We start from the raw sequence: 25,054 nt of genomic DNA on the forward strand, positions 1-25,054 counted from the left end.
CTATGTTCACATCCTAATCGTTTATATAAATGATGAAAAGCAGTGGATCCAGCACCGATCATTGTGGCATGCCACTGGTCACAGGTCTCCAGTCTGAAAAGCAACTGCCCACCACCACCCTTTGTTTTCAACCTTCAAGCCAGTTCTATCTGCAAAACATCACCAGAACTGAAGAAGGGTTACTGGACTTGAAGAGTTAACTCTGTTTCTCTCTCCACAGATGCTGCCAGACCTGTGGAGTTTCTCCACTAATTTTTGTTGTTTGTCAAAGCTTTGATTATCTTATCTCATTGATTTTTTTAGTGATTACAAAAGGCAGTATGCCAAACACTAAGATGCTTTTGGAAGCCTTATGTCTGCAAGGGCTATTGCTCTCCAAGACTATATCTCTTGACCATCTTCTTGTTTCTTTCACAGGTGCAGATGTCCCCAGGCACTTGGACATACACCAAAAACTAGCCCACAGGTGCAACAGGTAATCAGGAAGCCAAATGGAAAGTTCACCCTTATTTCAAGAAGGTTGGTGTATGAGTGGAAAAATCTTACTGCAACTGCACAAAGTGCTGGTGAGACCACTTCTGGAGTACTGAGAGTAGTTTTGATTCCCTTATTTAGGGAAAAATATAATTTCACTAGGATGATCCCTAGCGTGGATAAGCAGATAGTAAACAGTTTGGGATTGTACTCACTGAAGTTTAAGAGAATGAGAGCTGATCTGATTGGAACCTATGGAATTCTTGAGGGACTTGACAGATTGAAGCTGAGTGGATGTTTCCCCTCATGGAAGAGTCTGGGACCAGAGGGCATTGTCTCAGAATAAAGGGGTGTCAATTTAAGACTGAAATGAGGAGGAATTTCTTCTCAAAGGATTGAGAGTCTTTGGAACTATTTGCCACAGAGAACTTGTGGGGGTAGAGTCCTTGTGTATATTTAAGGCTGAGATAGATTATTGATCAGTTGTGGAATCAAGATTTACAGAGAGTCAGTAGGAAAGTATTCGTAAGGAATTTCAGATTAGCAATGATGCTGTTGAACAGTGAAGTGGGAATGAAGGACCAAATGGCTGCCTCCTGTTCCTATTTCAGATGATCCACAGAGACCTCTCCCTCCCAACAGCAATTCAAGACCAGCATCAAGAAATAGATTGGCACATCATCACATTTTCTATACGTACTCTTTCCTCTGTAGGTCCCTCTGAGTTTGAGTAGGTGTCACTGGATGAGGAACATAGTCCCATTGTGCAGGAACAAATGCCAGAAGCAGAAAACACAACATTCGAAATAGGTGCAAGAGTAGACCATACAATCATTTGAGCCTGCTCCATCATGCATAAGATCGAGGCTGATCCTTGGCTTCAACTCCATGTTTTCCCCATATCTCTTGATTACCTGAGAGATTAAAAGTCTGTCTATCTTGATCTAAAGGAAAGGAAAACGGACACAGTCTTGCTTAACTGGAAACTGATGCAGGGCACTAGGAATTACAAACAAGAAGACTGTATCTGTACCAGTAGCAACAGACATGTTCCCCCGAGTCAGAGTTCATGGTCTGAGAACGGAGGAAGTGCATCTAGCTTTTTTTTTGAGAAAGTTACCAAAAGGATTGATGAGAACAGAGTAGTAGACATTGTTTACTTGGACTTTAGTAAAGCCTTTGACAAGGATTTGCATGGTAGACTAATTAGCAGTAAAGTTAGGACACATGGGATTCAGGGTAAGCTTGCCAATTGTAATTGGTTTAACGGCAGGAGACAGAGAGTGGTGGTGGAGGGTTACTTTTCAGACTGGAGGACTGTCACCAGCGGTGTTCCACAGGGGATAGTTCTGGGTCCTCTCTTCTTTGTGATTTATATAAATGATTTGTATGAGAAGGTAGAAGGCATGGTTAGTATGTTTACAGACAACACCAAAATTGGTGGCATAGTAGACAATGAAAAATGTTATCTAAGAGTACATTTGATCTTGAGGTATTGCATTTTGGTACAAAAAACAGTTAACAGTTACACAATTAATGGTAGGATTTTGAGTGGTGTTGTAGAACAGAAGGACTTAAAGATCAGGTACATAATTCTTTGAAATTTGCAGCACAGGGCGGTTAAAAAGATGTTTAACACTTGCATTCATTGCTCAGACTTTTGAGTATAGGGGTTGAGAGGTACAGGATATTGAGGTCTCATCTGGACTACTGTGTCCAGTTCTGATCACCCAGTTATAGGAAAGATGTTATTAAGCTAGAGATTTACCAGGATATTGCTGAGTATGGAATGTTTGAAACAAAGGTGGATAGGCTGGTACTTCTTTCACTGGAGAGTAGGAGGTTGAGGAGGTGACCTTACCGAGGTTTGTAAAATCATGAGGAGTACAGAGATGGTTAATGGTAAGCACCCTTTTCCCTTGGATGGGAGATTTCAAAACTAAGGGGCATATTCTTAAGGTGAGTGGAGAGATATTTTAAAAAGACATGGGGGCAATCTTTTTTACAGAAGGTGGTTCATGGAATATACATCCCGAGGAAGTGGTGGATGCAGACACATTGACAATTTTTTTCAAAAAAACACTTCGGTAAGTACATGAATAGAGAAGGTTTGTAAGGATATGGGCCAGGAGCAGGGTGATGGGACTAGTTGAGTTGGGATTATGTTTGGCATGGACTGGTTGGACCAAAGGTTCTGTTTCTGTGCTCTATGACTCTGTGTGCCACAACGACTCAGGGCTTTGAATGCATGAGCTCCTCTCTAATGAAACTGACCAACTGCATGAGAAGTTGTATACAGAGTATTCTACATTGGTATGTATAGAATGCAAAACACACTGTGCAGCCTGCATTGGTCAATGGTATTAGTGGCACAGAGATATTTAGGGAGGATGCCTGTGCATATCTGTTATCCTTCTCCAGAAAACTCAGGACTGAGAATGTCACAGCAAATGATAAGGTAGCCATCCATTATAGTCTGAGCAATCTTCACTACTTTTCCACTTGGTTCCTGTGCAGGGGGAGCCTCTATGCTGTAGGACTGTATCATGGAGGGTAGTTAGCACTGATGTTTATACTGCAGCCTCTGGAAATATGCCCATGAATACCTCCATGAAAACGATTGTCAAATGTCAGGACAGCACAGTGGCTCAGTGGTTAGCACTACTGCCTCACAGCACCAGGTTCAATTCCAGCCTCGGGCGACTGTCAGTGTGGAGTTTGCATATTCTCCCACAGTCCAAAGATGTGTGGATCGGGTAAATTGACCATGCTAAATTGCCCATAGTGTTAGGTGCATTAGTCAGAGGAAAATGGGTCTGAGTGGGTTACTCTTCGGAGGGTCAGTGTGGGCTGAAGGGCCCCACTCTGTAGGGAATCTAATCAAATCTAAAAAAATGAATATCAATCACAAGCAGAGATAAGTGAGTTCCTGCCACCTTATCTGAGGCCAGAAAGGAAGTACGAGGTAGTATTAGTTGAGAGTGGAGGTCCCAGCATGACATGGAGCACTGTCTGTTTAGTTGGAATATCTTCATACTGTCTGTGAGCACTACGTCCCTTTCATTGTCCACAATAAATGAAGACACATCAAGTCACACATCTAAGACTCCTTGTATTACTAACTTGACAAGAAAAGTGGTATATCATAGTAAAAAAGTTCAAAACGTTCCTCCATGGTGAGGGCAACGTTTCTGGGCAGATGTGAATCATTCACTGGCAGTAGGTGTTTAGATGTTTCAGATTTTTTTTGTCAATGCAGGCACCTCCGAGTGGTATTTGTTTTTTGCATGGCCTTCATTCTGAGTCAGAGAGGCTCAGCTGGAATGTTCCTGAATCAATTCTGAGTCCTGTTCACATTCACAGCATCTTGTCAAGACCTTCATGCTCTGCACCACACCTGTGGGCATCCATATACCTCTGTCTTTTGCATCTTTACTCCCTATCTATCTTCCTCTTCCCTGTCCTACTCCTCCATCTGATGAGCTGGGTCCTTTCAGGGCCTCACTATCCTCCAGATTCACTTCTCTGGAGGGTCATGTTGTGGAGACTACTGTCGATCACAATGAGTGAGACCTTTACAAAAGGATATTGAAGGCACCATCCAACTGGTCTAAACAACAAGTTTGTATCTTCAGAAGTGAATGGCCTGTTCAATTGTTGTCGCAGAATCGAGTGCCTTAGGTTATAGAAGCATAAAAATGCTGTGGCACAGAAAGAGGCTATTTTTCCATCATGTCCACACTAGCTGAATAAACCAGTTCACATTCCACTTTCCAGCACCTGGTCTGCAGCTTTTCAGGTTGCAGCATTTTAGCCTGGATACAGGTTCCTTTACAATGAGTTGAGGGTTTCTGTCTTAACCATCAAAGTGGAAAGTGATTTCTTCTACCTTCTATGAACCACCTTAAATTTGTTACTTGGTAATTCACCTCTCCATCCAATGAAGGGAAGCACACAATATACCTTTTTTTACTCATGTCCTGCCACTTTAAGAGACCTGTGGACATGCACTCCAAGTTCTCTCACTTCCTTTGCTTCTCTCAATACCTTCCTATTTATCATGTATTCCCTTGCTTCCCCAAATTCATAATCTTGCTTCTCCAAATTGAATTCAATTTGACATTTTTCCACCTTCTCCACTAAACTAATGACATCTCTTTGCTGTCAACAACCATCTTTTCAACAATCAACCATCCAGCCAATTTGTATGTTGTCTGCAAATTTCCTAATCATGCCTTCCAAATTCAAGTCTAAATCATTAATGTGTGCCAAAAGCAGCAAGAGACCCAACACTGAGTCCTATGGCATGCCGCTAGAAACTGCTTTCCATTCACAAAAGCAACCATCTATCAATGTCCTTTGTGTCCTGTCACTGAGTCAAGTTTGAATTCAGCTTGCCACATTCCCATGTATCTCATGGGTTTTAATTTTTCTGACCAGTCTGCTGCATGGGAACTAGTCAAATACCTTACTAAAATTCATGTAGACAACATCTGCTTCACTGCCCTCATCAAACCTCCTTGTTAATTCCTCAAAGAATTTGTTTAAGCTGGTAAGATAAACCTTCCCTTAAAACCATATTGACTATCCTTGATTAAACTCTGCCTATCTAATTCTATTTCTCAGTATTAATTTCAGTAATTTACCCACCATTGAAGTCAGATTGACAGCCCTATAGTTACTTGGCCTATCACTCACAATTTTCTTGGAATAATAGGACAAAATTCACAGACCTCAAGTTATCTGGTACCTTGGCTGTATCTAGTCAGTATTAGAAAATAATCTTCTAGCATCTGCTATTTCCTTTGTTATTGTGCCTTTATTGTCTGGAACTCCAGTTTATGGATGAGTAGCCAGCTCTTCAAGGTGTACTCCTTGTCCCTTGAAATGCATCTACGCTGTCTGGGTGTAGTATAGAAGAGCTACCGAAGTCTGAACAGAAGGAGTACAAAGGCCTTATGGCAGCTAATAGGGTGGTAAGCCTCCACATATATGATATATCTGTTATGGTCACTGACCACTGATCCCTTCCTGTGAATGAATCTGTGTGGGTAGTCGCTGGGTGGTCTCAATGCCATGGGAAAACAACTCCCACTGCACCTAGGGCAATCCAGGAATAGTGGCAAAACGAGTCCTCTGTTGTTGCTAAGCCCACATTTATTGTAAATTGAATGAATGGTCCAGCTCTGGCAAATAAAGTACCAGTGACATCTGAAATGCAATGGTGTGTTGTCCTTTTTGAGGAGCCATCATAATTCACGGCTAATCCTTGTAAGGAGTAAAAAGTGAAGACGACCATGGTAAATGCATGGTGCCCAGTTTTGTGAATACCAGGTCTTTTGCAATGAGGGCACAGACACCTGCTCCTGCATTCACAATTGTCTCTAAGTAGCTCCTTTATTGGTGGTAGTTTTTAAGTGAATTATGAACAGGGAACAATGGCCTAATGTAATTATCACTGAACTGTTAAGCCAGAGACCCAGGTAATGTTTTTGGGACCCTGGTTTGAATCCCACCATGGCAAATGGTAAAATCTGAACTTAATAAAAATCTGGAACAAATGGGACTAGGCAATTAGAGATTGGTAATAAATGCTGGTCTATCCAGTGATGTCCATGTTCCATAAATGAAAGAAAAACAACTTTTCTGCCACTTCTTTTCCCTTGCACCCTGGATGTCCAGGACTCACCTTTCCTTTGGAAAGTGTTTCTGCCTGTCACCTCTCTGCCTAAAATCTGAGAACCATGCCCCCATTGCCAGCTGCTGCCTTCTTTTAGTTGGTTGGTTATCCAGTTTTGCTCTGCTGTTCCCACGATGGCAGATGGGCAGTAATCTGTTGCACTGCCTAAGTGCTGACTCCCCACTCTGTCTGGTGCTTACACACCATTAAGGCAACTTGTGTCTCATGACCAAGCCAATTTCTTAGTGTGGCTGTGACCGGCTCCACACTCAGTACTGCCTTTTTCACTTAGACAATGCAGCTAGCCCAGAATATTCTCAACTGTTACAACACGGAGGTGAACCCCTCTGTTAATTAAACCAAAAACAGTACGAAGAAAAGCTCGCTTCGCCTCAATCTGTTAAAATATGAGTGACAGAGAACTCCCAAATTCCACCATTTAAAGAAAATAACATCAACTTATTTTTTAAACTTCAAAAGTGAACAGTAAACAAAAACTATTCACAACTCTAAGCCCCCTTTCTCTTAATTGCTTACTCTGTGCCTCCAACTCTATAACAGTATGCTATTCCAATAATACACTTATTAAAATTACACCCACTTAATTTCTTCTTCTGTGACTTCACTCTTCTGACTAAGGATCTCCCTTGGTCATCATCTTCCTTTTTACTGCAAATATGTTCATATGAAAAGGTACCTTTGATAGACAGTGTTTCCTAATTTCTTGGAGAGCAAGAAATGGATGGGCACATAGTTCTCCAGTTTCTCTCTCTATGGCAGTTACTCTCTGACCAATTTTCAAAATGTCCGTATTCTTAAAGTCCAACATTGGATCGTCTCATTGGTTCGATGTTGGCAAAACAATAAATTTAAACTCAATTGGGTTTATCATCCTGGGGCATAATTTAGACTGGCTAAATTCGAATTGTTGTCAAAATAACAACCATATTCAGGTATCCATTTCATAGCCAAATGCTGCATATTTTCAAAGTTCCAGTACACTTTGGGACTGCCATCTAGTCATATACACAAGTGCCTGTCATCTCTCAGTTCAGAACATCATTCTCTCTCTCTCTCTTAAAGATACAGTGAATGCCTTCAACTTCATAACATAACACAGTATGCTCTTTAAGCAGTTTAATCGGTTTTAATGAGGGATGTTGCAGAATTGCTATTCCACTGTTCAATCACTTCAGGAATATGTTAGGAAACCAGTTAGTTCATTGATGCTGATATTTTCAAATCTTCCTCCTTGTATCTCCCCCATTCTAGCTTTTGACAGGGCCCAAGAATCTGTCCCCATTCATCCTGCTTCTCTTTCCACAGTTCATGCTTGACCCACTGTGTATTTCCAGTGTTTTCTGTTTTTAATTCAGATTCTCAATATTTACTTTTTATTGGTGCTATTGTGAGTCACTGGAGCAGAGAATGTGTGCACATGAACCAGTGACTTGTGTTGACAATGTGCACTTATGAAAACATAAATGTCTTTAATGATACCCATTGATTCTCTGAGCATCTTAATTGACTAGACAAATGTTTAAGACATCTGCTGATTACAACAACAATCAAAGATAGGAATTATTTTTTTTAGAGAATAAAGGTTCAAAATCAAAGATTTAAAGTATTAGAAATATGGATAAAATACAGGATACACTAAGGTCTGGCAGTATTTATGGATAGAGAAAGAGTTAATATTTCAGTGTGACTCATTGTATTAATAGTTTACAACTGAGTTTGTTGAATTTTGATCTTATGTTTTAACAAATCACATTCTAAGATTTTGTACCTTTGTGAAATCTAAAAACTGCAAATCAGTGGTTTGGATGATTAATATGGGCATGGAAGAGAGAAGTGTTTTCTTTAAAATATATGCTAATACTTTACTGTCACTGGACCATATTCCCATAAAGTGTCCAAAGAAGGATAGGTGTTATATTTCTTAAACAAAAATTGAGTGAATGCTTCCAATAGTGAGAGGGATTAAAAATTGAAAACTATGAAACCTGACCCTAGCCTGCAACTATTACTGCCATTTCCAGTGTTAAACCATAAGAAATGAAGGTGGAGTCACAGGTAGGTGGAATAATGAAAACTTTGGTATGCTTTATTGGTCAATGCATTAAGTGTTGGTCTTGGGAGGTCATGTGTCTATACAGGACATTGGTTAAACCATTATTGGAATACTGCTGGTGTCCCTGCTATAGGAAGAATGTTGTGAAACTTGAAATAGCTCAGAAAAGATTTACAAGGATGTTGCCAAGATTGGAAGGTTTGAGCTATAGGGAGAGACTGAATAGGCTGGGGTTATTTTTGCTGCAGTATTGGAGACTGAGGGGTGACCTTATAGAGGTTTATAAAATCATGAAGGGCGTGGATAAGGTAAATAGACAAGGTCTTTACCTCAAGGTAGGGAAGTCAAAAACCAGAGGGCATGGGTGTGGTGTGTATATAGAATGAGCTGCCAGAGGAAGTGGTGTAATTACAACATTTAAAAGGCATCTGGATGGGTATATGACAAGGAAATGTTTAGAGGGATATGGACCAAATAGGCAAATTGGACTAGGTTTATTTGGGATATCTGGTCGGCATGGCTGAGATGGACAGATGAATCTGTTTCTATGCTGTATGTCCCTATAATTCTATGACTCTAAATAGGGACAGGAGTTTGCGCTTTGAGCCTGCTCATGGGTGATCCAAAGAGTTTACTGATTCTCTCAAACAGTTGGCTCATGATTTAAATAAGTTAACTAGGCTGCCTGCCTCAAATTTTAAAAGCTTTTGTTGATCTAATGACTGTGGATTGAGTTTTCAGGGCTTAAGAAAACCAAATAGGGTAAGAAGGCTAGAACTGGCAAGGAACTGTTTTTCCAGCACTGTTTGTGGTCCAGGAGGAGCAGGAGTGCTGAATTTACCTGAAGCAAACTGTGTTTCCAACTATGTATACTCCCAATCCATGCACTGATCTGCCCCCCCAATAGTTTCTCAACCTAAATAATGGCTAGCTACAATACAGGAAGGAAATTTCAAATGTGTTCGAGCTGTAAATTCCACAGGACCTTTACGTTGTCCATTTTACAGGCCAATCTGCCAAGACTACCACCCCAGCACTCCCTCTCCATATCTTCATAATTATTAGGGCCTTGGACTCAGAAACATCAAGCAAAGATAACATATTTGCTCAAGATATCAAATTGGGAAGGGCAGTTGACATAGAGGCAGTAATTTGAAAATTAGTGTGAGTTGCACAACTAAGTATGAGTAAAACACAACATTTCCATTTGTACAATGGTTTTCATGTATTCAGGGCACCTTTGCAGCCAATAGAGATTTTAATGTACTGCATAGTCAATGTTGTAATGTACAAAACACAGAAGACAACAAGTTTCCATAGATAGCATGTGGTAATGGTTTATTTGTGATGTTGATTGAGGAAGAAGTGTTAAAGAAGAGTCTTTGAAGTTCTTGTGGTGCAGTTGTCTTGCAGCTCAGGTGGTAACCTCCCCAATTCAGATTCATAGTCCTCTATGTTCAAGTCTCACTCCATGACTAATTGGCAATGAAAGAACCCAACCTCTGGTGGCTGAGAAGACAATGCATAATGTAATTGGCAAGGATAAATAGGTAGATAGGAGAGTGAAGAAGGAATTTGGTATACAGTACTTGCCTGTATTGGGCAGTGAGTGGAGTATAGGTGTTCGGAGGTCATGTTGCAACTACACAGGACATTGGTTAGGCCACTATGGAATACTGTGTGCAATTCTGGTCTCCCTGCTATAGGAAGGATGTTGTGAAACATGAAAGGGATCAGAAAAGATTTATGAGAGTGTTGCCAGGGTTGGAGGATTTGAACTGAAGGAAGAGGTTGAATAGATTGGAACTGTTTTCCCTGGAGTAAGGAGGCTGAGGGGTGACCTTATAAAATCATGAAGGGCATGGATAGGGTAAATAGACAAGGTCTTTTCCTTGGAGTGGGCAGTCCAAAACTCGAAGGCATAGGTTTAAGGTGAAAGGGGAAAGATTTGAATGGGACCTAAGGGACAACCTTTTCCCACAGAGGGTGGTATGTGTATGTTTGAAATTTGAGTTGAATTTATTGTCACATGTACCGAGACACAGTGAAAAGCTTTGTATGGAATGAGCCTATTGGATAAGGCATTGGCCTCCTAAGCAAGGGATCGTCGGTTCAAGTTCCACCTGGTGTGCTTGACTTTAGGGCAGTACAGTGGCTCAGTGGTTAGCACTGCTGCCTCACAGCACCAGGGACCTGGGTTCAATTCCTGCCTTGGGCAACAGTCTGTGTGGAGTTTGCACATTCTCCCCATGTCTGTGTGGGTTTCCTTTGGGTGCTATGCTTTCCTCGCACAGTCCAAAGATGTGTAGGTTAGGTGAATTGGCCATACTAAATTACCTGTAGTGTTAGGTGCATTAATCAGGGGTAAAAGTAGGGGAATGGGTCTGGGTGGGTTGCTCTTCGGAGGGTCGGTGTGGACTTGTTGGGCCGAAGGGCCTGTTTCCACACTGTAGGGAATCTAATCTAATGTAAACTCATTCTGCGAATTTATGTCTTTATTAGACCAAAGAGATGATCCATGTCCTCTGACATTACTCTCACACTTTGCAATTGCTGCTTCCTCCATAGGTTTTCAAGCATCCAGTGTGTTGAATTGAATTTTAAGATTATTGAGCAACACCATGAGCAATGGAAGAAGGGCTGAAACCGTTCATACGATATGTAAATATAGAATCATAGAATGGTTGCCATACATTCAGCTTTGTGTCAGCTTTCCACAAGAGTAATCAGCCATTTCCATATTGCCCCTCTCTTTTCCTGTAGATCTGCAAAATATTCTATTTAGCTAATATTAGATCCATTTTGAAAGGCATCACTCCTCCTGTTCCCAACTACTTGCTGTTGATAAAGCTTTTCCTCATAACACTACTGGTTCCTTTGCCAGTCACTTGTATCTCCATCTTTCCACAAATAGGAATAAAATGTGCAGTCTTGAAATAAAAAAACTGGATATACTGTACTTTGTAGTTTTCTACAGAAATCTAATGAAAGATTGTCAAAGTTAAACGTTTTTCACTGCTAACCATTAACAGCATTTTTTGTTTTTATTTCAGATTTCTACCATCCACAAATTATGATATGAAATATGTTTGACAATCAGACTGCAAAAGCTGTCTGAGTCTACCTACTTTGCACTAAGCTTCTCTGACACCATGTCTCACGTGGGTTTGCAACAAATGTGAGTAGGCGCTGCACATTGGGAAATGTGGTCTGCCCATTGCGAGCGCAGGTGCCAGTGATCCAAGAGAGAGGCCCAGGAAAAGACTACATTTCCCAGCAGGCAGGCGAGGCTGCGCGGCCGTTCCCCGGATGGCGCGGCCCAAGATGCAGCGCGAGCAAGAAGACCGTCTCTAACCGGCCATTTTGAGGCTAATTGGAGCGATTTCTGCAATCTTGCAGCATCCAGGGAGAATCTGCACTTGAGGGGCCCCATCATGCCCGGGAACTTACAGGAAGGCTTCGGCTGCGTCGTAACCAATCGGTTCGACCAACTATTTGGCGATGAATCCGACCCGTTCGAGATCTTAAAAGAGGCTGAAATCAAGAAAGACAAGAAGGAGAAAGACAACAAGACGGCCGGGTCAAAACAGCAGCCCAAGAAGGAATCTCAGAAGGACAGGAAGGTGCCCGTAACATCCAGCGATGTGAAACCAGAGTCCCAAGCTCCCATGACCTCGAGAAAAGAAGGTATTGGAGCCTCTGCAGGAATGTTCTTATTACATTCATTATTCGCAGGGCCTGGTGAGGTTTGGAAGAAGAGCATGTTGCAGTTGTTTTAGTTTTATAGAACCGCTTATGGCAAATGCCAGGTTTAGAAAACGTGAGGGACTGACTCCTTCCTATAAGATCCCAGGGCTTTTTAATTTCCCCCGTGTTGGGCTGCTCCCGTCAGGCTGGGCCTTTGCCTGTGAGTGGGGTAGTTCTGATCGAGTTGACCCTGCAAATCCGCGTGCTTTGGCTTCACTCTTCACGCTGAGAAGAGAGTTTTGTATACGAACCCATATAGTCCCTTCTCGCATTGTGCTGCTTTAATGGATGAGGGCTAGTTTATTTAATTCCTTCTTAAGGCATTTTAATGCAGAGCGTTTAGTTTTATTCGTTACTCCCCGAGCAAGGCAATAAGGCTGGAAACGTGAGTGATCATTGGGTAACAATACTTTTACATTCGTCCCAACTTCGTCTCTCGCAAACCTACATCAACTTTAACATTTACTTGGTGTCCCAGACTCTTTTGTTTTAAATCTAATGCAATGGCTTGTTGGAATAAGTCACTTTTAAGAGAATCATTTAAGCATGGCTAATGTACGTGAATTCTGTATGACAAGTTTGTAGATGAAAGATACAACTGCTTTGTAAACCAGTTTAAAAAAACACGTGGTGGATGCGGAGGTTTAGTCAATTCAATTTGGTAAAAGGGTGTTGTCCTAAATCTTGCACGTGTTGATGTACTGTTCTTCGGTTCAAAACATAACTTTCCTTTTTACAGTAGGGACTTTAGTGTAATGGCTTCCATCTTGTGTCTCAGTGACCATATTTCTTGCTTGAGATTTGAAGGTGATGTGTTTTGCTATCTGATGCATTGTACTTTAATTCATTTGAAATTGTTCAACTTGATAGAATATACACCCTGATACAATCAGTCATAAGTTCTGCAATTTTTTTACTTTAAAGGTTTTGAAACCTGGCATGTTAATAAAGGCAATTTCTTTGAAGCATGACTTACAGTATAATTCTGTTAAATGTGTGTTAGATTGTTGATTTCACTTTAACTACAAACTCCATGCATTAAACGGGTTCTTGTAGAACAGTAGTACTTTTCCAAATGCTGGGTGAGAAGGTCTGGGTTAAAATACCACCTGCCCCAGGCATGCCATAACGCATTTGAGCAAGTTGGATAAAATATCCTCGACATGTATCAATCACAATGTTTAATGCATCATGCTTTTGTTGGGCCAATTTGGGGTTTGTAGAATAAGTGTAAAGAACCGTGGTTCTCCACTTACATAATTTTATAGATAAATTCGTTCTTACTTTTGAAATGAACCAGAACTATCTTTTCAGGTAAATTTTTGAGAATCAGATATTTTATTGTAAAATAATATTAGCAAATGTTAGAATTCTTTCAGTGTGGAAACCGGCTCTTCAGCCCAGTAAGTCCACACTGACCCTCCAAAGAGTAACCCACCCAGACCCATTCCCGTATTGCTCTACATTTCTGCCTGACTAATGCACCTGACGTCCACATCCCTGAACACAGCAATTTAGCATGGCCAATTCACCTAACCTATACGACTTTGGATTGTGGGAGCAAGCAAGAGCACCCGGAGGAAACCCATGCAGACACTGGGAGAATGTGCATGGAGTTTGCACAGTCACCTGAAGTTGGAATCAAACCTGGGTCCCTGGTGCGCAGAAAATTTTGTATATAGGAAAACAAAAGTCATTTGCAAAATACAAGTAGACACGTAGCAATACTGCATTCCTTCAAGGTCCCTTTATTAGAATCAAAGGCTGTATTTGATAACCGGTACAGAGGAGCTTCCAATGTGTACCAGTGTTTACTTCAAATTCTTCTATACTCAGTATATGTCTTGTTATTTATGAATGAGCTTTTCAGACTTTATGATTTAATTTTTGGCTTAAAAATGGAATTTGTAATATTTTTTCAATGGCAAGTTCAGCACCAGATGTGCAAAGATATTCATTGTTAAATTTTTAGTTTTGTCCCTTTTTAAAACGCAAATTGTATGCGCTCCTTTTAGTTGCACCTCTGACTGCATGTTTAGTTCTCTTCTGTGCATCTCTTATACCTTCTTCAAAAAGTAAAACCAGAGAAAATGATAGCATGTGAATTGCATCCCTTGCTTCATTTGGGGCTTGGAATCCAGGCATTTCCATTTGAATTTGGTGAGTCTGTAAGTTTTGACATTTGCTGCTTCGCACTTTATACATTGGTGTCTAAGTTCTAATTCTGAACATGTGAAGCTTGAGAGAGGTGCAGATTTGAAAGTTGAATTTTTTAAAAAAAATTAAATGTGCCCCAAAGTTTCATGCTTCATATCTTGGAATCAAAGACAGAGATGGCAAATATAAACCTCTAAAACTGTGGATCCTGAAGTTAATTGAATTTTCATTTCAATTTTTACTATGTACTACTATTTTTCTTTTCAAGGAGTTGCTCTAAAACTTTGTTTTTTTTTTAGTACCTTGGGTGCTTCACAGCAAGTATTTTTGAAGTTAACTTTTTTAAAGGCAAAATCTCACATTAGGCAATAAGTGACCAATTCATCTGTTTTGCTGGTAGTGAGAAGGAATAAATTCTTGTCCATTGAATAGAGGCATGGGATCTTTACTCCTCTTTGAGCATTTTAGATCACTTTATCATCCATTGAAAAGTGACACTTCTCAAAATGCAACAGTCCCTCAGTACTGTTGGCAGCATTGATTATGAGACTTGTGTGGATGCTGAGCCAAGTTGCTATGGTTTAATTATGTAGTTAAAAATTGCAAGGTTAGGCATGACAGTTTGGAACTCTTATAGATAAGAGGTACAAAGCCATATTAATCAGTGAATATTTTTACTTTATTTTTTTCATTTTATTCCTATGATGTGTAATGCTGGACAGTTTATTTCTTTACTAATTTTTTTTGTTTCCTTAGATTTTGATGTTAGGTATCTACCTAGTACCTCTACCCATGTTGGCACTATAATGCAGTGACTGTAAGCTTTTCACTACTGATTTGAGTACATGTGACGACAAATCAAGTCAAATTCAAGATAGTTGCCATCTGGATTCTATGGTCTCGTTAATGTCAGTTCCTTTTATTTATCAAAAATGTTTTGTTGTAAACCTTGAGAGCAACTGGTTCAACTCTTTAGAGACACTGCTCATCTCTTATTTTAACTGTGCTTATTTCTGTTGGCTACCTGCAACCCAACTGTTTCATTACAGCAGATACACATGGTCCTGACATTTTATACCTCACTTGAGTCAATGACCTTAAAATGTGAATCTGTATAATGTATTTTATACTGTTGTAACTAAGAGTACCTGCAAATATCAAAATGTAATAAAGCTTAAGTTTCTTAAAGTGAAGACTGTAAAATGCAGATTTTTAAGGAAAACTTTATTGGCTATCAGAAAAACTTAATTTATACATATTTGGGAACTAGATTCTGAGCTACAATTGAAAACTCTCTCACTTTGGTCTTTGAGGCTTTTGACATTGTAAGGGACACATTACATCTGAAAATGACCAATCAAATTAGTTTGTTACCATCATCAGATGAGTGACTTTTGGAGGATTGGTTATTTGGCTGTGCCCCAGTTTTCTGAGTCAAGACTGATTCACTTGTTGGCTGGCTGTGTTCACTTAGATGAGAGCAACAGTGCCAACTTGTAGTTATTGCCACAAATTGAAAATCAATGTCATTCTGGGTAACTAATTATTTCAGGTGTATACTCTGGTATAGCAGACCAGAGAATGCAACTTCAGAGAATTCTAGAAAGTGGGTTTCAACGGTTTTTCAAAATTTATTATTTTGCTTTGTTACAAAGATTTTGTATAAAAATCCAGGAATTACACTTTGTTGACTAAATAGGCAAATCTGTGGTAACGTAGAATTGGATTTGCTTTTGAGTATGAACTGTATATTGTTAACTACAGCCAGGCTTTAATTGCGCTGTAAAATTAAAACAACCGCAGATTCTTGAAATCTGAAGTGAAGGAGACACTCAACAGGTCTGGCAGCATCTTGGGGAGAAAGCAGAGTTAATCTTTTGGGTCTGATTCTAAAGCAGGGTCACTGGATGCAAAATACTTTCCTGTAACAGATACTGCCAGACCTGTTGAGTTTCTCCAACAATTTTTTATTTGTGCTATGCTTGTAGCAATATTCCTTCCTTGGACTGCGGTTCAAACACGATGCAAGAACCACATCATAGAGGTATCACTTCAATGTATCGCTGAGGCGTGCCTCATTTTGATCTGTTGGAAATTATAACCAGAAAAGCAGGAAATTCTTATTGAGCTGTGACAAATCCGATTCTTTGGTCATATATCTTTTGTGATTTGTTAAACCATGCTGAGAGCGTATTGGCTGCCATGTCTGCCTGCATTGGCCTGAAGGCCTTTGGGGCACATAACGATTAAAGGACCCAATACAAAGGCAAATTTATTCCTTCAGTTTTTATTTAAACATATTTTAATCATTAGTTTTTAATTTAACCCTTGATGCATTGCAATTTCTTCGACATCTGAGAGAGGAGGGAAAATTACTGTTTCTGAAGATGTCAAAAGACAGATTTTTAATTTTAAACTAGACCTAGGATGCTGCTGCTACCTGAAATTTGAGTATGATTGTATTTTACAGAATATTTTGCTCCTTGGGAGCAATGTCTATCTTAGCGTCAAATGGTATAAATCACTGGCAGTGTGGTTTTAACCCTCATGCCTCACCATTTATAAACTTGTATTTTAGGTGTCAGAAGGGTTGGCAGGAAGCCTGAGCAGCAGCAGTCTCAAGGTGAAGGGAAACCTGGTGAAAGGAGGCCAGACAGAAGACCACCACCTCGTGAACGACGCTTTGATAGACCTATTGAAGAAAAAGCTGATGGTGGTGAATTCTCCTCTGAAAAGTATGTGCAAAATGTCCTGAAGGTGGTTCAATATGGTTTGTAGAAGGAGATCTATTACTGTTGTAGGTTGACCTTTCTATTAGAGTATTCTTAAATTAATTTAATTGGATATATTTTTGTGTGCTATGGATGGTTAAGAATCATTTATTTATGCAAAATAATATACTTTTACCTCATTTAGTGAGACAAAAACTTCAAATTTTTCAACTTATGCTTGGTTGTACCAAATGTATAATACAGTTGATGAGATCAGGTAGTTCTTATGATGTTCTTTTTGTTACATTTGCTTCCAAAATCTGCTGGAGACGAGGGGAACACAGTGTTTCAGTGGTTAGCACTGCAGGGTCTAAATATTTCTTAAATAACAAGATTGTACGCGCTTTCACCCTTGAGCCTGCACCATCATACAATATCTGATTTGATCTTAGCTCAATTAGCCTTTCCAGCCCAAACTTGCCACTGGCGGCATGGTGGCTCAGTGGTTAGCACTATTGCCTCACAGCGTCAGAGACTCAGGTTTGATTCCAACCTCGGGTGACTGTCTGTGTGGAGTTTGCACATTCTCCCAGTGTCTGCATGGGTTTCCTCCGGGTGCTCCAGTTTCCTCCCACAATCTAAAGATGTGCAGGTCAGGTGGATTGGCCATGCTACATTGCTCATTGTGTTAGGTGCATTCATCAGAGGGAGATGGGTCTGGTTGGGTTGCTCTTCGGAAAGTCGGTGTGGACTCGTTGGGCCAAAGGGCTTGTTTCCACACTGTAGAAAATCTAATCTAATTATAACATGGTGAGTCTTTTGGACTTCCAAACAGTGAACCAATGGTATTTAGCCTTTAAGGGCCATAGATGTGAATGTGATATAGTAATGGAACGTGGTATACAACTATTTGCAAGCATGAATAATTTAAGGGACTCCTTTTCAAATAGTTTACTAATCTGACCTCCATCTAAGTGATTCATTTATGATTACATAGTAAGTGTTGCATGTCAGATTCCTGATCCTTGCTGCCATGTCTCTTCACTATCTTAATATTTGACATTGTTCTGTATTTTTATTCATAGTTACCATGATATTTCATCAACATGTTGTTCAGTGACAAATTATGGGTATGCTGGGACAGATTGCAGGTTTTGTTGATGAAACTTCACTTAAACAGTTAATAGACAATTTCATCCACTTCTCTCCTGTTTTCCCTTTCTAATTAAGAAATCAAATGTACTGATTTGTGAAATATTTCATGGACCGATATTTAAAATATTTAATTGCAGTGAGATAGTAGTGAACTTGGATGTGAGCATAAGAGGTATAGTTAGTAAGTTTGCAGATGACACCAAAATTGGAGGTTTCCTCAGATTACAACGGGATGCTGATCAGGTGGGCCAATGGACTGAGAAGTGGCAGATGGAGTTTAATTTAGATAAATGTGAGGTGTTGCATTTTGTGAAAGCAAATCTTAGCAGGGCTTATACACTTAATGGTAAGGTCCCATGGAGTGTTGCTGAATAAAGAGACCTTAATTAATAGCTCCTTGAAAATGGAGTCGCAGGTAGATAAGATAGTGAAGAAGGCGTTTGATATGCTTTCCATTATTGATCAGAGTATTGAATGCAGGAATTGGGAGGTCATGTTGTGGCTCTACAGGACATTGGTTAAGCCACTTTTGGAATATTGTGTGCAATTCTGGTCTCCTCCTTATCGGAATGATGTTCTGAAACTTGAAAGGGTTCAGAAAACGTTTACAAGGATGTTGCTAGGGTTGGAGGATTTGAGCTATAGTGAGAGGCTGAATAGGCTGGGGCTGTTTTCCCTGGAGCTGAGGGGTGACCATATAGAGGTTTATAAAATTTGAGGGGCATGGATAGGATAAATAGAAGAAGTCTTTTCTCAGGGATAGGGGAGTCCAGAACCACGGGGCATAGGTTTAGATTGAGAGGAGTGAGATATAAAAGAGACCTAAGAGGCAATCTTTTCATTCAGAGGGTGGTACGTGTATGGAATGAGCTGTCAGAGGAAGTGGTGGAGGCACAACATTACAATGCTGAAAAGGCATCTGGATGGTTATATGAATTGGAAGAGTTTGGAGGGATATGGGCCAAGTGCTGGCAGGGAACTAGATTGGCATGGAATATCTGTATGGCATGGACGAGTTGGGCCAAAGGGCCTGTTTCCATGCTGTACATCACTATGACTGTATAACTGCAATTCATCTTGTTAGTTTTCAATCAGAAATAGTAATAGTAGCAGTTGATGTTTACTTAGTTGTGTAATCTAACATGGTCTAACCTGCAGTGCAGATGTGAAAAGAAATCTTGGCATATTCCTCATCAGTCTATGTGGATAATGTTTGCAGACATCGATAATAGATTTGCAACTTGCTGCATAAACCTGGAAAGCAGTAGCATGGTACAGATGGCATTGAATGGTGTGAGCAATGAGCCATGTTCATCAAGGATAACAAAAGGACGTGCTGAGTAAAGTAATTAGACTGCAAAATTGCAGCCTCTGGTCTGGGTGGATTGCATCATGTATTTTCGAACAATTGGAAAAGATAAGAGGCATTAAGGAGTAGTGTATGAGGACTGTTAGATAACTATCGTAATTCCTGTATTTAAGAGGTGGGAAATAGAACATGTCTTGAGTTATGGACAAATCAGTGTAACATCAGTTCTGTGAAAATAATAACATCCCTAGTAAAGAAGAGCACCTAAATTGGAAATGCCATGGATTTCAAAAATGAAAATTGTTTGACATACCTTGATTTTTGTTTCAATGAGTTAGCAGTCTAGTCAGTGGTAATGCAGTAAGTGTAATTTATCTGGAGTTTGGGGAAGAAGTGACAAAATGGATTACTCAAGACATTAAGTAATTATGGGAATAACAGTTATTTAGAATGGGAGAAGGTGGATGTGTTTCACAGATAAAATAAACCCAAGATCTGCGGATACTGGAAACCTTAAAAACAGTCTGAAGGGTCACTGGACCTGAAATGTTAATGTTGCTTTCTCTCCACAGATGTTACCAGACCTGCTGAATTTCTGCAAGCCAATTTCTGTTTTTGTTTGTGTTTCACAGTACTTATTGGACCTCTGCTCTTCACCAAATGATTTGGATGTGAAGATAGGATATATGGTTAGTAAGTTTGCAGGTAACACCAAAATTGGTGGTGGTGTAGATAGTTTAAAAAGGATATCTGAGTACAATGGGATCTTGATCAGATGGTTCTATGGTTTGAGTGGTGGAGGATAGTTAATTTAGATAAATGAGATGTTGCATTTTGGTAAGGCAAACTCAGTAGGACTTATACAGTTAATGATAGGGCCCTGGGGAGTGTTGTCGAACAAAGACTTAGGGTTGCAGGTGCATTGTCCTTGAAAGTGGAGTCTCTGGTTTCCAGTGGTGTAAAAGGTGCCTGAAGTGCTTTCCTTCGTTGGTCAGAGCATTTGAGTTTGGGATGTCACTTTGCAGGTGTGCAGGACATTGAGGTCACTTTTAGAATGTGTTCAGTTCTTGTCTCCCTGCTACAGAGAGATGTTAAATTTGAAGCAGTTCAGAAAAAATTTGCAAGGATGTTGCAAGGATTGGAGGGTTTAGCTATAGGGAGAGACTGAATAGACTGGGGCTTTTTTCCTTGGAGTATTGGAGGTTGAAGGATGCCATTATAGAAGTTTATAAATCATGAGAAGCATGTATAGAGTGAATAGCCAAGGTCTTTTTCCCAGAATAGGTGAGTTCAAAATTGGAGGGCATAGTATCAAAGTGAGAGGGGAAAGATTTAAAAGGAACCTAAAAGGCCAACTTTTTTCCACAGGGTGGTGCATATATAGAACAAACTGCTAGAGGTGGTGGTCGAGGATGGTACAATTACAGCCTTTAAAAGGCATCTGGATGGGTACACAAATAGGAGGAATTTAAAGGGATATGGGACTGGATTAATTTAGGATATCTGGTCAGCATGGGCGTGTTGGATGGATGGGTCTGTTTTTGTGCTGTGTAACTCGACTGTTTGGTGATTCTTGACTTTGAATTAATTTGTAAATTTGTGGATGATAAATTTTACTTGTTATGTGTAAACGTCTCTTGGTGGTGAAGGACAGGGGAGAGCACGGAAGGAAAGTACAGTCGCTGACTGCACATATGCTGTGACCACTCGGAGTTGCATTACAGGTTAGCCAAGCCATTTTAATAAAAAGCAAATCAAATACATTTTATTTCACTAAGAATCAAATTGAAAATTTGAAATAATTTGCTGTGTTGAACTTTGGTTTGGTCACACTCTGGGTTTGTCATTTAGTTCTGATTCCTGTTTACAGAAAGGAATTCCTGTTTTAGAACGTTGAGGGGAGATCGAATAGAAACTTACAAGATAATGCATGGCTTAGAAAGGGTGGATGCTGGGAAGTTGTTTCTGTTAGGTGGGGAGACTAGGACCCATGGGCACAGCCTTAAAATTAGAGAGAGTCAATTTAGAATGGAAAAGAGACATTTCTTCAGCTGGAGTGTGTGGGCCTGTGGAATTCATTGCCAGGGAGCGCAGTGGAGGCTGGGATGTTGGGTGTCTTCAAGGCAGAGATTGATAAATTCTTGGTCTTGCAAGGAATTAAGGGCTACAGGGAGGGTGCGGGTAAGTGGAATTGAAACGCCTATCAGCCATGATTAAATGATGCAGTGGACTTGATGGGCTGAATGGCCTTGCCTCCTCTTCTATGTCTTATGGATATAGACACGCAGGAGATGATGACTGGAATGCATGAATATACATATCAGGAAAGGATGAACATGCCATGTTTCTTTGGAGGGTGATTTAATTGTGATTTTTAAAATTATTAAAGACTCTTAAAGTTCTCTGCCTACTCTACTTGTGCAAAGAGCATAATTTAAATGTTCCCAAAATGAGATTTATCAAGCAATTCAATGTGAATTCAGAAGCGAGTCCTTTATCTGTACAGTGGTAAGAATGTGGCACTTGACATCTCAAGTAGTGGTTGAAGAGAATAGTATTAATTTAAGGGAGAATGATGCAAACTTATAACAGGGAATATTTCGTTACAATTCTTGAATTTGGTAGGGGAGAAAAAACTGCCAGAGACTTGAGTCGAGCATAAACAATATGTCTTGTTTGGCATGAGTGGTCTGTTCCTGTCATTTACCCTACACCATAATGCTGCTATTAATAGCATCTGTAGGCTGCAGTCATTGGCTCCACTCTGACCTCATAACATGATATTGACCCATACCAGCTCAGCATGCTTGATCTGATTCCTAGGATATCCAAGTGGCACGTCTTCAGCTGCTCATTTGTCCCACACACAGCTCTTGTTACTCAGACATTTTTGGCTTCAGGAGTAAGTAAGCAAGTTCAAGTTATTTTGTGATTGACCTGGAAAGGATCTGCAAATCACAGGTATGCACTTCCAGTTGGAAAGAAGGGAAGGTGGATTTTAATAAGAGAGCTGGCATGACTCTTGATTTCAAAATGAATGGTTTTACAAATCTTTGTTTTGTCAGCACTAGACATGTCAAGATGTTGAAAGGAGTGCACAAACATCCAAACTATCTAGCCACCTCTTCAAACATCCAATTTCACATGGCAAATCTGCAATTCGCATATTCCGTCTCACCCCATTAAACAAGGATGGAGGCGAGTCATCCTTGAGGTCAATAATGAGAAAATTGCAAAGACTTATCTGAAATGTACCTGAACTTGAATATGTCTGTATGGGTTGATTAGTTGTATTAGAATGTAATTATGTACTTCAATGAAGAATGGAGGTTAGAGGTCTCCTTCCTTGCTTTTGGGCACCTAAGTTGTAATGACTCTGTGAACTTAATGTATGGTGTACCTGATCATGTGGGGTGGTGTCAGAACACAGCTAAACATGTTCAAATTTGGAATATTATTTGCGTCACAGCTCACTTGTATTTGATAGATCTGCAGTTGTGATCCTTCGAAGGTATATTTCAGCATGAGAAAAGGTAATTGAGGTGTAATATCTGTACAGATCAGAAAGAGCAAGGATATTTTAATGTATTGTGAGAGTTGGTTGTTTGTTCATGAAAAACATTCGTGGCAAGTGGTATTCTTACAAAATTAAGTAAATATTTTAAAAAAATTCCAGATTCTCTATTTAGTAACAGAATTTTTAGTTTTGTTTTATACATTGGCGAGCTTGGATGTTGAAATGCCACCAATGTTTAGAAGTGGAAGTGCAGGCTAATTTTCCAGAGTAGATAGAAATATCTAATTACAAGTATAACAACTTGGTTCTCCAGCACCTTTTTAATTTCATTTTTAATAACTTTGCTAAAGGCCTGATGTGATGTCATGTTGATGTTTCAACTGTTTACAAAAGTATGAAGATAGCACTTCCAGCAATATTGTATTTGAACATTTCTCTGTTGTTTGATGTATCCAAGTAAACATCTGTTTTCTTAGTACTGTTCCAAATTAAGAACTTGCCAGGTTGGTTTAAACCATTCTTGCCTGAACTTTCATCTCATAATGAAATGTTCTACAATGAAAATTTCTTGATTTACAATATTTTAACTACTGCTAAGTTGGTCGTCTTGTTAAATTGAAAGTAAGAATTCATTGTAGAACTGTAAGGAATATCTTCATGCTGTGACTACATTGGCTGGAAGATTATACCTAGAAGTACCTATTAGTTTTGAAATTCAGGATGTGAAGCCTCTTTTTATTACCTCAATGGTAAGAATTAAGATTTGGTAATACATTTTGAGACTTATTTTTAACCAGGAGCACATTTCAATGCTATTGATCTATGTGATTGTACCTTCTTATAGCATTCACTTTGTTTACATGATTTCAGTTGCAGTCAGCAGGCTGCTCTTGGAACAGTACCTTGCAGTATAAAATTGGGTCTGTCATGTGATCATTATGATGTAAATAGTATTTCAGGGTGTCTGTTTGGAAACATTTCATTGCTGGTAAGTACATTGTATCCTCTGATCATCAAGTTTAAAATTAAAACTGCAGTCTAAGCTGCAGTCAGTACTGTAGGTTATGTTTTGATTAAATCTTTGCCAATAATGTTGGAAGTAGAAATGCATTTTTAAAATGGTTTTCTACAGTTTACTGTTGTCAAGTAATATGTTTGGAAGTTCAGTGGAATTTCTGGACCCTTAGACAATTGACTGGCTGAATGCAGAACACCTTTTGGAGTTTTACTTGAGCATAGTTTTTGAAGATGAGATCATTTTGCACTGAGAGGCACCTATATTGAGTTGTGTTACACTATTGCCTAATGAGGTACTTTTTTTTTTGTTGATGATGGAATTGGCTTTTAATATATGGATAATGCTGGGAAGACCACATCGATCACCCATTAGTTCTTACCCTGATCTCTTCAACACCAGTAGTCCTGATCAACCTTCCCTTTTATTTTCTGGTGTGTCAGTTGATTTGCTTTAAGACTTCAATTCCTATAAGTTGTCCATACACCATAATTTTAAGGGCTGATTTGTGAGCAACTCTCAGAGGGACTGTTGGGGACTTCACATGTTGAATTGCATTAGTGACACCACAGTTGGATAAGGACTTGTGTGAGAACTCTTGATTATGAAGTACTTACATGTTCCCCAGGTCAGGATGTTAGTGGTTGGTGATGGTATTCACGTGACATAGTTGTTTCTTCCTTTGTGTTGACAGGAAAGGGTAGGAGTTTTCAGAAGTATCATGAGTTGCTGCAGTACTCAAAGGTTGGCATATTGAAAAGTTACATCCACTTTTTTTATATACCTGTTTGTCCCTTTTATTTTAAACACTTTGGCATTTTGAAGCTTTTAGCCTAGCATTCATCAGGACAGTTGCAAGCATATCAATAAAGGAGAAAACCAACGTTTGTACTATAAGAGTAAGGCTGATTTATTGGCAAGTGGACCCTTGATCGTGATGTTGCCCTGAAGAATGCAAAAGTTCATTGGCAACTACGCTATTAATTGACAATCAGCCTATTTATTAACCAGTTAGCACTCTCCTCTTGTACAATATAAATGTTTTTCTCTTTTATTGGTATTCTTGCATATTGTCCTGATGTGTGTGCTTTTTAACACAATTCTGAAGTTCTATTTGACCAAACACTGATTTTCTAACATTTATTCTTGATCATTATGTATTCATATTTTTCTTTTGTCCAAGTTATCCCTGTAAGTTTCTCTTTGGGATTCTTT

General features: G+C 39.5%; 1 protein-coding gene across 3 annotated transcripts in view; it reads left to right on the plus strand.

Annotated features, from left to right (window-relative positions):
* The first annotated feature begins 11,574 nt into the window (after nt 1-11,574).
* LOC122554729 (SERPINE1 mRNA-binding protein 1-like) overlaps nt 11,575-25,054 on the plus strand; it is a 45,425-nt gene continuing 31,945 nt past the window's right edge. For 2 of the 3 annotated variants that reach the window (XM_087990666.1, XM_087990667.1), the window contains exons 1-2: nt 11,575-11,915; nt 16,711-16,867. In XM_087990666.1, the coding sequence (XP_087846792.1) occupies nt 11,663-11,915; nt 16,711-16,867 (410 nt within the window). In that variant the 5' untranslated portion in view covers nt 11,575-11,662. The remainder of the gene's footprint in view (nt 11,916-16,710; nt 16,868-25,054) is intronic. The other variant, XM_087990668.1, reaches the window with a different exon arrangement.

This window comes from Chiloscyllium plagiosum, unplaced genomic scaffold, assembly GCF_037043375.1.
Source record: "Chiloscyllium plagiosum isolate Xiang-an unplaced genomic scaffold, Cpla_swu_hap1 HiC_scaffold_9, whole genome shotgun sequence".
Taxonomy (NCBI): Eukaryota; Metazoa; Chordata; class Chondrichthyes; order Orectolobiformes; family Hemiscylliidae; genus Chiloscyllium; species Chiloscyllium plagiosum.